The sequence below is a fragment of the Bombina bombina genome, chromosome 4, assembly GCF_027579735.1.
Source record: "Bombina bombina isolate aBomBom1 chromosome 4, aBomBom1.pri, whole genome shotgun sequence".
In the NCBI taxonomy this organism is placed as follows: Eukaryota; Metazoa; Chordata; class Amphibia; order Anura; family Bombinatoridae; genus Bombina; species Bombina bombina.
Genome location: NC_069502.1, coordinates 606,546,942 through 606,564,280, shown reverse-complemented (window position 1 = coordinate 606,564,280; position 17,339 = coordinate 606,546,942). Strand labels below are relative to the sequence as shown.

General features: G+C 41.0%; 1 protein-coding gene across 1 annotated transcript in view; it reads right to left on the bottom strand.

Moving 5' to 3' along the window:
* Positions 1 to 17,339, bottom strand: part of CRYBG1 (crystallin beta-gamma domain containing 1) — a 708,242-nt gene that overhangs the window by 153,947 nt on the left and 536,956 nt on the right. Inside the window, exon 3 of the mRNA XM_053710591.1 lies at positions 10,611 to 12,352. Coding sequence (XP_053566566.1) covers positions 10,611 to 12,352 — 1,742 coding nt within the window. The remainder of the gene's footprint in view (positions 1 to 10,610; positions 12,353 to 17,339) is intronic.

The window sequence follows — 17,339 nt, the reverse complement described above, 5'->3', positions numbered from 1 at the left end:
TCATGCCCACAGCAACCAGACACACACATACACACATCTACTCATGCCCACAGCAACCAGACACACACATACACTCATCTACTCATGCCCACAGCACCCAGACACACACCTACTCATGCCCACAGCACCCAGACACATACACAAACATCTACTCATGCCCACAGCACCCAGACACACAAATACACTCATCTACTCATGCCCACAGTACCCAGACACACATCTACTCATGCCCACAGCACCCAGACACATACACACACACTCACACATCTACTCATGCCCACAGCACCCAGACACACACATACACTCATCTACACATGCCCACAGTACCCAGACACACACATACACACACCTATTCATGCCCACAGCACCCAGACACATACACACATCTACTCATGCCCACAGCACCCAGACACACACATACAAACATCTACTCATGCCCACAGCACCCAGACACACACATCTACTCATGTCCACAGCACCCATACAAACATCTACTCATGCCCACATCACCCAGACACACACATACAAACATTTACTCATACCCACAGCACCCAGACACACACACACATCTACTCATGCCCACAGCACCCAGACACACACATAAAACATTTACTCATGCCCACAGCACCCAGACACACACATACAAACATGTACTCATGCCCACAGCACCCAGACACACACATATACTCATCTACTCATGCCCACAGCACCCAGACACATACACAAACACCTACTCATGCACACAGCACCAAGACACACACATACAAACATCTACCTATGCCCACAGCACCAAGACACACACATACAAACCTCTATTTATGCACACAACACCAAGACACACACACACACCTACTCATGCACACAGCACCAAGACACAAACATACACACATCTACTCATGCCCACAGCACCCAGACACACACACACACACACACACATCTACTCATGCCCATAGCACCCAGACACACACATACAAACATCTACTCATGCCCACAGCACCCAGACACAGACATACAAATATCTACTCGTGCCCACAGCACCCAGACACACACATGCAGAAGATGCAAACATTGATTTACACAGCACCCAGACACACACACACGCAAACATCTACTTACATACAGTACCCAGGCACACACATTTACTCATGCACACTCATGCACTCAGATGTAAACATCTCCTCACACACAGCACCCAGACATACACATACAAAGCATCTACTCCCACACAGCAATACAATTTGCTTTATTAAAAAAAAAAATTGTATAAATATGGTGTGAAGACGGGGAAATTGCCCCTGAAACCTTACCAAATAAATGTTTACTAAATTTTACTAAAAGCTCAGAGAGTGCGGATCATATGTATGTTTTGAATATTAATTATTCCTGACACCCTGGCAGTGGTTTATCTATACATTGAAAGTACAAATCCCTGTAATTCTTAAAGGGACAGTATACACCAATTTTCACTTAACTGCATGTAATAGACACTACTATAAAAACATAATTTATGCTTACCTGATAAATTTATTTCTCTTGTAGTGTAGTCAGTCCACGGGTCATCCATTATTTATGGGATTATATCTCTTCCCAACAGGAAGTTGCAAGAGGATCACCCAAGCAGAGCTGCTATATAGCTCCTCCCCTCACATGTCATATCCAGTCATTCGACCGAAACAAGACGAGAAAGGAGAAACCATAGGGTGCAGTGGTGATTGGAGTTTAATTAAAATTTAGGTCTGCCTTAAAAGACAGGGCGGGCCGTGGACTGACTACACTACAAGAGAAATAAATTTATCAGGTAAGCATAAATTATGTTTTCTCTTGTTAAGTGTAGTCAGTCCACGAGTCATCCATTACTTATGGGATACCAATACCAAAGCTAAAGTACACGAATGATGGGAGAGACAAGGCAGGAACGTTAAACGGAAGGAACCACTGCCTGAAGCACCTTTCTCCCAAAAATAGCCTCCGAAGAAGCAAAAGTGTCAAATTTGTAAAATTTTGAAAAAGTGTGAAGTGAAGACCAAGTTGCAGCCTTGCAAATCTGTTCAACAGAGGCCTCATTTTTAAAGGCCCAGGTGGAAGCCACAGCTCTAGTGGAATGAGCTGTAATTCTTTCAGGAGGCTGCTGTCCAGCAGTCTCATAGGCTAAACGTATTATGCTACGAAGCCAAAAGGAGAGAGAGGTAGCCGAAGCCTTTTGACCTCTCCTCTGTCCAGATTAAACGACAAACAGGGAAGAAGTTTGACGAAAATCTTTAGTTGCTTGCAAATAGAACTTCAGGGCACGGACTACGTCCAGATTATGCAAAAGTTGTTCCTTCTTCGAAGAAGGATTAGGGCATAGAGATGGAACAACAATCTCTTGATTGATATTCGAAACTACCTTAGGTAAAAACCCAGGTTTAGTACGCAGAACCACCTTGTCTGAATGAAAAATCAGATAAGGAGAATCACAGTGTAGGGCAGATAACTCAGAGAATCTTCGAGCCGAGGAAATAGCCATCAAAAACAGAACTTTCCAAGATAACAGCTTAATATCAATGGAATGGAGGGGTTCAAACGGAACACCTTGAAGAACTTTAAGAACTAAGTTTAAGCTCCACGGCGGAGCAACAGTCTTAAACACAGGCTTAATCCTAGCCAAAGCCTGACAAAAAGCCTGAACGTCTGGGACGTTTGTGTAACAGAATAGACAGAGCAGAAATCTGTCCCTTTAATGAACTAGCAGATAAACCCTTTTCTAAACCCTCTTGTAGAAAAGACAAAATCCTAGGAATCCTAACTTTACTCCATGAGTAACTCTTGGATTCACACCAATATAAGTATTTACGCCATATTTTATGGTAAATTTTTCTGGTAACAGGTTTCCGAGCCTGTATTAAGGTATCAATAACTGACTCCGAGAAGCCACGCTTTGATAGAATCAAGCGTTCAATCTCCATGCAGTCAGCCTCAGAGAAATTAGATCTGGATGGTTGAAAGGACCCTGAATTAGAAGGTCCTGTCTCAGAGGTAGAGACCATGGTGGACAGGACGACATGCCCACTAGATCTGCATACCAGGTCCTGCGTGGCCACGCAGGTGCTATCAGAATCACCGATGCTCTCTCCTGTTTGATCTTGGCAATCAGCCGAGGAAGCAGCGGAAATGGTGGAAACACATAAGCCATGTTGAAAACCCAAGGGGCTGCTAGAGCATCTATCAGCGCCGCTCCCGGGTCCCTGGACCTGGATCCGTAGCAAGGAAGTTTGGCATTCTGTCGAGAAGCCATGAGATCCAGTTCCGGTTTGCCCCAACGATGAATTAGTTGAGCGAAGACCTCCGGATGAAGTTCCCACTCCCCCGGATGAAAAGTCTGGCGACTTAGGAAGTCCGTCTCCCAGTTCTCCACGCCTGGGATATAGATCGCTGACAGGTGGCAAGAGTTGGACTCTGCCCAGCGAATTATCTTTGATACTTCCAACATTGAATATCGCTCTTAATTCCAGAATATTTATTGGAAGGAGTTTCTCCTCCTGAGTCCACGATCCCTGAGCCTTCAGGGAGTTCCAGACTGCGCCCCAACCTAGAAGGCTGGCATCTGTTGTTACAATCGTCCAATCTGGCCTGCGAAAGGTCATCCCTTTGGACAGATGGAGTCGAGAAAGCCACCAGAGAAGAGAATCCCTGGTCTCTTGATCCAGATTTATTAGAGGGGCCAAATCTGAGTAATCCCCATTCCACTGATTGAGCATGCATAATTGCAGCGGTCTGAGATGCAGGCGCGCAAATGGTACTATGTCCATTGCTGCTACCATTAAGCCGATTACTTCCATGCACTGGGCTACTGACGGGTGTGGAATGGAATGAAGGGCACGGCAAGTATTTAGAAGTTTTGATAACCTGGCCTCCGTCAGGAAAATTTTCATCTCTACAGAATCTATAAGAGTCCCTAAGAAGGGAACCCTTGTGAGTGGTAATAGAGAACTCTTTTCCACGTTCACCTTCCACCCATGCGACCTCAGAAATGCCAGAACTATCTCTGTATGAGACTTGGCAATTTGAAAACTTGACGCTTGTATCAGAATGTCGTCTAGGTACGGAGCCACCGCTATGCCTCGCGGTCTTAGTACCGCCAGAAGTGAGCCCAGAACCTTTGTAAAGATTCTTGGGGCCGTAGCTAACCTGAAGGGAAGAGCTACAAACTGGTAATGCCTGTCTAGAAAGGCAAATCTTAGATACCGATAATGATCCTTGTGAATCGGTATGTGAAGGTAAGCATCCTTTAAGTCCACTGTGGTCATGTACTGACCCTCTTGGATCATGGGTAGGATGGTTCGAATAGTTTCCATTTTGAATGATGGAACTCTTAGGAACTTGTTTAGGATCTTTAAGTCCAAGATTGGTCTGAAGGTTCCCTCTTTCTTGGGAACCACAAACAGATTTGAATAAAATCCTTGCCCTTGTTCCGTCCGCGGAACTGGGTGGATCACCCCCATTAATAAGAGGTCTTGTACACAGCGTAGAAACGCCTCTTTCTTTATTTGGTTTGCTGATAACCTTGAAAGATGAAATCTCCCTTGTGGAGGAGAAGCTTTGAAGTCCAGAAGAAATCCCTGAGATATGATCTCCAACGCCCAGGGATCCTGGACATCTCTTGCCCAAGCTTGGGCGAAGAGAGAAAGTCTGCCCCCCACTAGATCCGTTTCCGGACAGGGGGCCCTCACTTCATGCTGTCTTAGGGGCAGCAGCAGGTTTTCTGGCCTGCTTGCCCTTGTTCCAGGACTGGTTGCTTTTCCAACCCTGTCTGTAACGAGTAGCAGTCCCTTCCTGTTTTGGAGCGGAGGAAGTTGATGCTGCTCCTGCCTTGAAATTATGAAAGGCACGAAAATTAGACTGTTTGGCCTTTGATTTGGCCCTGTCCTGAGGAAGGGAGTGACCCTTACCTCCAGTAATGTCAGCAATAATTTCTTTCAAGCCGGGCCCGAATAAGGTTTGCCCTTTGAAAGGAATATTAAGCAATTTAGATTTAGAAGTTACATCTGCTGACCAGGATTTAAGCCATAGCGCTCTGCGCGCCTGGATGGCGAATCCGGAGTTCTTAGCCGTTAGTTTGGTTAAATGCACCACGGCATCCGAAACAAATGCATTAGCTAGCTTAAGGGCTTTAAGCTTGTTCATAATCTCATCCAATGGTGCTGTGCGAATAGCCTCTTCCAGAGACTCAAACCAGAATGCTGCCACAGCAGTGACGGGCGCAATGCATGCAAGAGGCTGTAATATAAAACCTTGTTGAACAAACATTTTCTTAAGGTAACCTTCTAATTTTTTATCCATTGGATCTGAGAAAGCACAACAATCCTCCACCGGGATAGTGGTACGCTTGGCTAAAGTAGAAACTGCTCCCTCCACCTTAGGGACCGTCTGCCATAAGTCTCGAGTGGTGGCGTCTATTGGGAACATTTTTCTAAATATCGGAGGAGGGGAAAAAGGCACACCGGTTCTATCCCACTCCTTGCTAATAATCTCTGTAAGCCTTTTAGGTATAGGAAAAACGTCAGTACACACCGGTACCGCATAGTATTTATCCAGCCTACATAATTTCTCTGGGATTGCCACCGTGTCGCAATCATTCAGAGCCGCTAACACCTCCCCTAGCAATACACGGAGGTTCTCAAGCTTAAATTTAAAATTTGAAATTTCTGAATCCGGTCTCCCCGGATCAGATCTGTCACCCACAGAATGAAGCTCTCCGTCCTCATGTTCTGCAAATTGTGACGCAGTATCGGACATGGCTCTCGTGTCATCGGCGCGCTCTGTCCTAAACCCAGAGCTATCGCGCTTGCCTCTTAACTCAGGCAAATTAGATAATACTTCTTTCATAACATTAGCCATATCATGCAAAGTGATTTGTAAGGGCCTTGATGTACTTGGCGCCACAATCTCACGCACCTCCTGAGCGGGAGGCGAAGGTACTGACACGTGAGGAGAGTTAGTCGGCATAACTTCCCCCTCGATGTCTGGTGATAATTTCTTTACCAGTAAAGACTGACTTTTATTTAAAGTAGCATCAATACAATTGGTACACAAATTTCTATTGGGCTCCACATTGGCTTTTAAACATAATGAACAAGCAGATTCATCTGTATCAGACATGTTTAAACAGACTAGCAATGAAGACTAGCAAGCTTGGAAAAAATCTTTCAGTGAATTTACAAGCAATAGAAAAAACGCAGCAGCGCTTTTAAAAACACAAAAAAACTGTCACAGTTGAAATAACAATGAACTAATTCAGTTATAGCCAACAATTTTAACAGTAAATGTATGAATTTAGCAGAGGATTGCACCCACTAGCAAACGGATGATTAACCCCTCAATACCCACAACCGGATAATCAATTTTAGATTTAACGTTTTTCTCACAAACACACTGTCACAGGTCTGCTGTGACTGATTACCTCCCTCAAAAATGAATTTTGAAGACCCCTGAGCTCTCTGGAGACAGTCCTGGATCGAGGAGGAAAAAGCAGGAAGACTGTGCTAGAATTTTATTTGCGCAACAAGGCGCTAAAAAAAGGCCCCTCCCACTCATATTACAACAGTGGGAGACCTGTTACAACGGTTTCTATGCAGAAATAAACGTTAGCCATGTGGAAAAAAATCATGCCCAAAAAGATTTATCACCAAAGTACCTCACAAAACGAATAACATGCCAATAAACGTTTTAAAAAACAACTTTTCCAGTGTTATGCAAAGTTACCACTAAGCCTGCTACCAGTCGCTTCTACTGCAGTTAAGGCTTATACATTTATTTCAGTATTAACAGTATTTTCTCAGTCAAATTCTAGTCCCTAGAAAATAACTCAACTGCGCATACATTTAACAGCCTGATACCAGTCGCTACTACTGCATTAAAGGCTGTACTTACATCATATGGGTAACAGCAGTGTTTTCTTAGTCAATTCCATTCCTAGAAAATATTATACTGCACATACCTCATTTGCGGGGGACCCCGCATGCTATTCCCTTTTCTGAAGTTACCCCTCCTCAGAATGTGCGAGAACAGCCAGTGGATCTTAGTTACGTCTGCTAAGATCATAGAAAACGCAGGCAGATTTTCTTCTTCTAAATACTGCCTGAGAGAAAAAACAGCACACTCCGGTGCCATTTTAAAATAACAAACTTTTGATTGAAGAATTAAGTAAAAAACTCCTATCTCCTCTCACAACCTCCTTTGTTGAGACTTGCAAGAGAATGACTGGATATGACATGTGAGGGGAGGAGCTATATAGCAGCTCTGCTTGGGTGATCCTCTTGCAACTTCCTGTTGGGAAGAGATATAATCCCATAAGTAATGGATGACCCGTGGACTGACTACACTTAACAAGAGAAAAATAATATGCACAGATGCGGATATAAAAATCTAGTATAAAACATTTTAAAAACTTACTTAGAAGCTCCCAGTTAAGCTCTGTTATAAGGATTAGCTAAAACACCCACTGAAAGTGGGAAATATTCAGACACTCCCCCCTCCCCCTTCCTCTGCATATGAAAAGACTCTTTACACAAACAGGAAGGAGCAAGCTGGAGTAGGTATACGTCAGTACTCTCCTAAAACTTTGGGGCTTGGTTAGGAATCTGAATATCAGTGCAATGTTATTTAAAAAATAAGCTAAACTATAATAAAAAAAAAAAAGATGTATAGGCTATAGAAATGGATTAACAAAACATGTATGAAAAGAAAAATTGAGTGTATAAAGTCCCTTTAACCACTTCCCAGCGTCTGTTTCTTTCTACGTTCCCTCCTACACACACACACACATATACTGTGTATGTATATATATATATATATATATATATATATATATATATATATATATATACACACACACACACACACACACACTTACTTTACTTAGAAGCCAACCTTACATCAGACCACCTCTAGTAATCTCACCTTATCACTGCTAGGGATACTAATGACAGTCAATGTACCACATAATCTAAATACTTCAGTTCTGGTTAGTGTTATTACTATCATTTATTTGTAGCACAACAGATTCCACAGTGCTAGCTCTAGATAAAGCAGAATAAAAACATCTGCAACGTAGTATCTAAAAGAAACCTCTTTCAAGTCCTCAGATTTCCAGGCCCACGGCTGATCTAACTGTGGGATAACCAGTTCAGGCTCGCTAAAAGGGGCATTCTAGTGCACCCATCAGCTTATGAACCTTTGCTCTTTCCAACATCAGGCTACATTCAGTGTGCAGGGGGAGGGTACCTTGCTGCTGTCCTGTACATTCTGTAACAGGAGACAGAGCAAAACAAAAAAACAACAGCCTAGTAATCCTTTATACTGATAGATCTTTTAACCCCTTGGCTCCTATTAGATTTGGTAAAGAATTGTGCCTTGTGTGTTATAATTCTTACCTAAAAGAGTGCTGATATCCATTCTGTCCAGGAGAAGGGGTAGGACTCACTGCCTCTGAAACAGTTCACTACATAATATAACTTGCCCTGTACCTTATCTGTACATTTACTGATAACAGACCAGGTCTGCGTTGCTCCTTGTGCACCTCCCCTCTCCTGCTTAAGGCTGCAGCTAATGCCTACCTAAAAAGCGGCCCTACAATCCCCCCTCCCCAGCTCTGATCAGGTCTGGCGTGGAAATTATTCCAAATTGCTCAGAATTAGGAATCTTGAAAGGTTTTTAGTGACACACATTGTGTAATATTGCCCATGAATGCGTCTTAGGTCAGATAATGTATGTGTTTATTTCATTATTTGAATTGGGGTGTCACAGCCATAAGGAAATTAAGTTAGGAGTGGTACACAAATTTAAAAAATAGGTCAAGGGTGTCACAAAGAAAAAAAAAGGTTGGAAACTACTGGTTTAATAGAACAGCCATTTCATGTATACATCAATAATAGGAGCAGCCTCATACACACAGTATGGGCTAAAAGGTGCACCCTAATCTGTTAACTCATCAAACAGGAAGCCTTTTTTTTAATAACAGTAAGCCACACTGGATCTACATTGTACCTACTAAATATTGGCTCTACAATAAATACTGGGGAGACAGAAACACAATCTATAGGAGTATATCTGTCTGGTAACATATTTATATTAACGCATGTATGTAGTGTGTGTGTGTGCATGCACATTTCTTTGTAACTGTGTGTGCATCCATATTTGTGTATGTAGTGTGTATGTAGTGTGTATGTAGTGTGTATGTAGTGTGTATGTTGTGTGTATACATTGGGGCCTATCTATCAAGCTCCGAAGCTTGATGCCCCGTGTTTCTGGCGAGCCTGCAAACTCGCCAGAAACAGCAGTTATGAAGCTGCGGTCACAAAGACGGCTGCTCCATAACCTGTCCGCCTGCTCTGAGCAGGCGGACAGACATCGCCAGAAATCAACTCGATCGAGTACGATCGGGTTGATTGACACCCCCCTGCGAGTTTGCAGGGGGCGGCGTTGCACCAGCAACTCTTGTGAGCTGCTGGTGCAATGCTGAATACAGAGAGTGTATTGCTCTCCGTATTCAGCGAGGTCTCTCGGACCTGCTCCGCACTGTCGGATCAGGTCTGCCAGACTTTGTTAAATAGAGGCCAGTGTGTGTATACTATGTATATGTACCCGTTTGGTGAATATAGTGTGTGTATTGTTGTGTGCATGTGTAGAGTATGTGTGTATAGTGTACAGGTGTAAAGTGTGTGTATATGTATCCATTTTGTATATGTAGTGTGTGTGTGTACATGTACCCATTTTGTATATATGTAGTGTGTTTGCACATGTACCAGTTTTGTGTATGTAGCTTGTGTGTATTTTAATATACATGTGTAAAGTGCGTGTACATGTACCCACTATGTATATGTAGTGTGTGTGTGGACGTACACATGTGTATTTGCGTGTGCATGGGGAGTAGTGTGCTGTGTATGAGTGCCTTTATATATATATAATGTAAGGAGGGCAGTGTGATATGTATGTGCGTGTATGATTCAGTTTATTTGTTGTGCATAGGTGAGTAATTAATTATATAAGTGACCATAGGGGGGTATTTTATCTGTGCTGTGCCTTTTTTTGTTTCTGTAGGCTGATATACAGATGTAACTAATACATAATAAACTTCTAGAAATGATTAGTCATGAATAACCTTAGTGCAGGCAATGCCCCTTTAATAACCAGCACTGTACTGACAGGACACATTTTAATCTCATAACTCTCTCAAAGCCATATGAAACTGGCTACCTTATGCTTTAGTGTCAATCAGCTCTATATGAGAAAAAAAGGAAAAATGTATATTGTACATATATACACATAAACAGACAATTTGTACTGGAGTCAAAGATTGCTAGAAATGTTTCAGCCACTATCAATGCACTAGAATTAAAATGCAATGTTTTAAAATCAATACAGCTGTCTACAGGTAACTCTCATTGAGTTAACTATGTTTTTAAGGATTTAAAAAATTAACTCCAAAGCAAAGCTAACTTTTAAATAGATTACTCAAGGACAAGAAAAACAACAACCCATCCTGTACTTAACCCCAGTATATAATGATATGCAGAGTAAATGCTGTGACAAAAAAGGAATATTTTCATACATGTAATAGATTTTTTACTTACATATTAAGCTTTGATGTTATTAGAGACTTTGAGGTTTCAGTTGCAGAGTTTTTTTGCTTTGCAGTCTCTAAGTCAGTAGTTATGTATTTCAAATGGCCATTAGTGTGACTGGTCTCATGCTGTGTCCTGCTGTCCAAGTCAGCACCTGCAGTCAGTGTGGTGCTCTCATTAGTGGAGAGTGCTGCAGCACACTCCCCTCCACTCCCAGCAGAGGATCCAGCCACTAAAGCTTTTTCCACATAGACATCTTTTGTTGTAGAAACAGGAACAACAAGCTGGTTACCTTCGGTTGCATTGGCAGGTAGTGCTGGTTGGTTTTTTAAAAGAATATCTTTAATGTGTTCCTTGTTAGTTGTTGGAGAGGAGGAGAGAGACTGATTTTCCTTTTTTTTCTTTCCAGGGCTGGACGCTGGGTGTTGCTGTTTACTTTTGTCTGATTCACCTTTGGGCGATAATTTGTGATTAGCTCCTGCCTTTGAGTCTTGGTTGGCTGATGAAAAGCCGTTAGTCTCAGGTGACAGTGGGACAGGATTTACTGTATTCTCTGGACTATCTGGCATTTGAGTTATCTCTTCAAAAGTGAAAGTGTTGCCGAAAGCAGGTTCCTCAAGATCAGCCATTTCAGTCTTTTTTTCCTCATTCTGACTGGTCTGAGACTTCAGAGATCTTCTCTTTCTGTTAAATCGCTTATTGCCCTTCTCCATTGAATCTCCGTTACTTTGACCCTCTTGAGAGTTTCTTCCTGAAGATTTGCTTAGGTAGATATCAAAAGCTAGAGTCTTTGAGTTATCGCTAGATGTGTGGCCTTTCACTTTGTTGTGCTGAGATCCAGAGGAAATCTCCTTTGTTGCGGGACTATGTCGAGGAGAGATGCTACCCCTACTTGGTGGTCTACCATCAACACTCTCCTGTGACGGACTAGCAGACAGTTTCTCTTGGTCCTCTGAGCTCTTTCCTGAAGCTGCTTTTGTACCATTTGATGCTTCACTAGCATTAACGGAGTGCCCTGGTTTATCTGTTATTCTTAGTTTTGATTCTGTAATTTTGCTGCTAAATTTGCTAACTTTCTTTGGTGAAGCTCTGTGCAGCTCGTCTTTGTTAATACTGACTTCTGATGATAATGCTTGAAGCTTTCTTGTACTGACCTTCCCTAGCTCTCCCTCTACAGCACAAAGTCTCTTGCCAGGTGAATTAGCAAGATGCCTCACATTCTTTTCTGTGCTATTCTGCCTGTCCAATCTGCCTGAGGGACTTTGAGCAGGTTTATGGCTTGTGTCTGAAAATGCATCAGTGACAGAAGGGGTTTCAGCAGCTAGTGGGTGATCAGTAAACTTTTCTGCTTCAGCTAGAGGTGCTTCGGTTTCTAGCACAGATGTATCCGTTTCATTGCATTCATGCAGACTAGCTAAACCATTGTTGTTTTTACCATTGGCTATTTCCTTAGGCTGAGCTGCTTGTGAGCCTGTTGCCTTGGACACCTGATCTGAAGGAGGGTTTGTACGGGTAGTACGGTGGCTGTTAACCTTGTTGTCAGATGTGAGAGAGGTCTGACCTTTCTTTTTTTCCTTTAACGGTTCTTTCTCGGTGGTTTTGGCAGAAGGTGATGTTCGGTCTGCAGTGGGACTGGTGGGAGAGTCTTTGCTTGATCTCTTTTTAGATGAATTAAAAAAGTTTCCAAATTTCCCCAAGACTGGTTTCCTAGTGGTGTCTTTTTTTGGAGACTCTGCAGGTTGTGTCTTCGACTAAAAATAAAATAAAATTATATTAAATTTAAGGTTGTACAAGTGCATTACTGAAAAGAAAAATAGTGGAATGGGTTTACGAAAAGGGAATTATTATCTGTGCAACATATTTGTGAAGTTTTATCAATTTTTGTTTCCTGTGTACCATTTTAAATTAGGCCAGAAGAATGTCGATTAACATAAAACTCACTTTTAAATCATGCATATCATTTAAACAGGGTATCATTCTTCCTGTATGAGAAACAGTAAGATAAAACTGTTTAAATGTGTACTACAACCAGTGTTCCCTCTAATGCCTGTTTTGTGAGCAGCCCAGCATTGAAAAAGTTAATTAGGTAACCACACCCTGCAATTAGCAAAAACTGCACAATGCAGACAGCAAAGTATGGCTCTTATTAACTGTTTCACTGCTGGGCCGCACACAAAACTGGCCTTAGAGGGAACACTGACTACAACTACTATGAAATGCTTCTGTACAACTCACATTCATATCCAGAAACAGTGTCATTACACACTCAGTAGTATTGATCTTTAAAGGGTCATAAAACATTTTTTCCTACCCTAACTTTCTTTAGGTAAAATTTGTTGAACAGCAAACCTAGGTAGGCTTATGAGCATGCACCTGTATAAAGCACCATTTTTCAGCAGTTTTGCAACAAAATTATACACTTTTCAACACTAGATGGCAGCAGTGTTTGCACAATGTATAACATTATAAACACTGTTGCAAAAATGCTACCATATAGAGCCCCAGACAGATGCACGCTCCTGAGCTTACATACCTAGGTATGTTTATTGTGATAATAAAAGTAAATTATAATTTTATGCTTTATATGCAGCATGAAAAATGTTTCATGCCCAATTAACTGAAAAATATGTATACAATTTAACCAAATTATTAAAATGAGTTATCTTGCTTAACCATAAAATGTTTCTATGCTATAAAAAATACATCTGACACATTCCTGTCTGTAACATCAGCACTTACTGTCAGGGAAAGGTATTATATGACAACGTAGCAAGACACAACATACTAGTTTATTAATCAAGGTATTGCAGGATTCTGTAACATGTACATTTAAGAATTGTAGGCAGGCATGCCCTTTGGGCAGTGCGTCCCGGGCCCAGCACTTTGGGGGGGAGGGGGGGGGGGAGTCATGTCCTGTCATGCAAGTGCCTAGAAGTATGTGATCTAAGCTGCCTGGGGTACCAGGGGCACTACCACCACACATAGCATATTTACGTATCCTAAGGACAAGGACAGAAATATGTTGAACATTTGTGCTGTCCGTTATTTTTAAATGTATTATTATGAAATATTTTACATGCTTATTTGCCGGGCGTTTATTTGTGCCAACTATTGGACCAACCTCACACCTCTAAATGGAAAAACATAGGGTTGGGACAAGGGGGGGGGGGGCAGTCCTGGGGGTCCCATAAATTTGTAATGCACAGGGCCCTGGTTTTGGGTGATTGTTTAGGTCAGTGTTTCTCAATGTTTCTGTAGCAGGTGCCACTTCAGGCATAAAACTTTGCCTCTAAACACCGCCATATGCAAAATGTAAACATTACCAAGTAAAAAAAAAAAATGAAATAAATAATTAGAAGATGATTGTGCAGACACTGGAATGTGACAAATTGGAATCAGAAATATTGTTTCCTTTTTTAGGCATTTATTTTAAAATCCAGTTTTACTGGGTGCAAATGCAGGAATATTAGAGCAACAAATAATGCAATAAGCAACTTATAGGGGACGAATTATCAAGCCCCTTGTTTCGGCTCGCTGGAAACAGCAGTTATGAAGCAGCGCTGTTCCATAACTTGTCCGTTTGCTCTAAAGCGGCGGACAGAAATTAACCCGATCGGGTTGACGACACCCCCTGCCAGTGCCCGATTGGCCCCGAATCTGCAGGGGGCGGTATTGCACAAGCAGTTCTGGTGAACTGCTTGTGCAATGATAAATGCAGACAGCGTATGCTGTCGGCATTTATTGATGTGCAGCGAACATGATACGCTACATCGTATCATGTCTGCTCGCACTTTGATAAATATGCCCCATAGAGATAACACACACAACATATAGTTATTTAACATTATGCCACTTGCATTAGAATAATGAGGGAAGTAATATTCATGTAACCACATTTCTGCACCAAACCTTTACACACACATTGTGGCATACCTGAGTATGCAACATTTTACCTGACACATTTCATCATGGCATATTTTCCTTGTGATATCTCATTGTCACTCTGTATCTTGCATATGTCTGTGATGCTTTGTGGCAGGGATACACCTGTGACACTGTATATCAGCATCTCTCAGGTGTTACTCACTGGCCAGATTCTAAGAATTTCCTTACCTAAGGGCAGGAAGGTCAGTCACACTAAGTGAGCAGCCAGCAAGGACTGGGGAGATAAGCGGCAATATGGTCACCCTACTCATATGCTAAATTCTAAGCCCTTGAAGGCCGCCTCTTATCTGAATGCATTTAACAGTTTGTCACAGCTAGAGGGTGTTAGTTTGTGTGTTTCATATCAATAATATTGTGCTCATGGAGTTATTAAAGACTCAGCACTAATTGCCTGAAATGCAAGCCTGTCAAAAGATCTGAGATAAGGAGGCAGTCTGCAGAAGCTTAGATACAAGGTAATTACAGAGGTAAAATGTATATTTCTATAACAGTGTTGGTTATGCAAAACTGGGGAATGGTAAATAAAAGGATTATCTATTTTTTTAAACAATAACATTTTTGGTGTTTACTATCCCTTTAATGTATATTGCAAAGTTATATAATCGTTATTGTTTTTTAAAAAAAGATAACGCCTTTACTACCCATTCCCTAGCTTTGCACAACCAACATTGTTATATTAATATACTTTATAACCTTTAAACCTCTACATTTCTGCCTTTTTCTAAGCCACTAAAGACAGCCTCTTATTAAATGCTTTTTTATTTGCTTCTTGTGTATTACAATCTCATACTGTTTTCTGTCCCTTTAACAAAGAAAGCAGGTTCACAACAGTATAAATTGGTTTAAAGCTAATGGTCTACTGCATGGGTATGCAAACTATGGCCTGAGGGCCAAAACAGGACCACTGCCTGTGTTTTTACAGCCTGTGAGCCAAGAAGTTTTTTTACACTTTCAAATTGTTTTAAGGTATTTAACCGGAAAGAGCTCAACAGTTTATATATTTATATATAAATATATATATAAATATATATATATATATATATATATATACACACATATATACACACACACACACACACATACATACATTTAGACATATATACGTATACACACATTATAGCCCTTTCCATTCAGATACCTTGCCATATACCATATCCCTTTTAACCCTTATAAAAAAAAAATAAGAATATTTATATGAAATATTTTTTATCAGAAAGTGCATATATTAGTGTAATAGTTTATTTTAATGTGTTTGGTGAACTTTTTTCTTTTTTTTTAACCCTTACACTTTAGCTATGTCTTTAGGTGCACTAATCCGTTGAGGGCAATTTTTCTTTGCGTTCGAGTGCAACTTTTTACTTTCCACTTGTAAAATGTGTGCTAGTTCACATAATTGCGATATTGCTTATCGTATCCACGCTCTAACATTAGAGCGCCACTTGTAATCTAGCCCCATATCTATACTGAGCTCCACCATCTTTGATGTTAGGTATACTTGCACTCTGTGAGGCCGAATTATCAAGCTCCGAATGGAGCTTGATGCCCCTGTTTCCGCACGACCGCTGCTCCATAACTTGTCCGCCTGCATCAATACGCCCAATCTATACGATCATTCTGATTGACAACCCCTGCTAGCGGCCGATTGGCCACAAATCTGCAGAGGACATCTTAGATCAAAAATAACATGCTCCAATTTATTAAATCACGTCATTTTTTAACTACCTACGCTTAAAGCCACAGAAGGGAAATCCTTTAGCAAGAAAAAGCCTCTGAGATAATCACTGGCTGTGTTCTGCTCGAGAGCTGCAGTGAGGTTCTCACATGACACGTTACCTATGTATTTAACCCCTTTGAGGGGCTTCAGGATAAATAGTTAAACATTATATGCTATAAGGAATTAGAGAATGCAAATTTTGCACTACAAAAAAACAACATAAAAAACACACACACCACAACAAAACATTAATATTAATGATAGATTTGGATACATACATTTAATCATTAGTCATTTTTATATAGCCTAGAGTAATTAGGAACAAAAACCTGTAATAAATTACTCCCAGTTAAAGGGAGAGCGTACTGTAAAATTTGTATTCCCTTAATGTGTTGCCAGTGACTTGTTATAACCAACAGCAGAGTATAAAATGTATGATACAGTGCTTCTTTAGGCTATTTTTGTATATGAAATAGATAGTTTTGTTCTTTGACATCACAACCCATTAAAATGGGCTGATCTTTCCAGAAATCAGATTTTGTTTTATCACCTTTTGTGTACACACACATGATTCATCATCTCGTCTCTGTCTGTATATCAAAGTCCAATACTTAGTGAGAAAAATTAAACATTTACATTTTATTACTTATCTCTACTACCCCCCCCCCCCCCTTTCTGGCAGTGTAAATTTGTCTGCTGGCTGTGTTTACACAGTTTTCATATTACCAAAACATAAAGGGACATAAAACCCAATACTTTTATTTCATGATTCAGATAGAGCATGCAATTGTACACAACTTTCCAATTTACTTTTATTATCAAAATTTACTTTGCTTTCTTGGTATCCAAGAGCATATACGAAGGTGTAGGAGCGTGCACGAGACTGGAGTACAATATGGTATCAGTTTTATAACTATGTCATACATTTGCAAGAGCACTAGGTAGCAGAAGTATTTCCTATCATGTACTTCTCCAGAATGTGCACACTACCTACCTAGGTATCTCTTCAACAAAGAATACTATGAGAACGAAATACATTTTTATAATAAACATAAATTGGAAACTTTTTGGAAATGGTA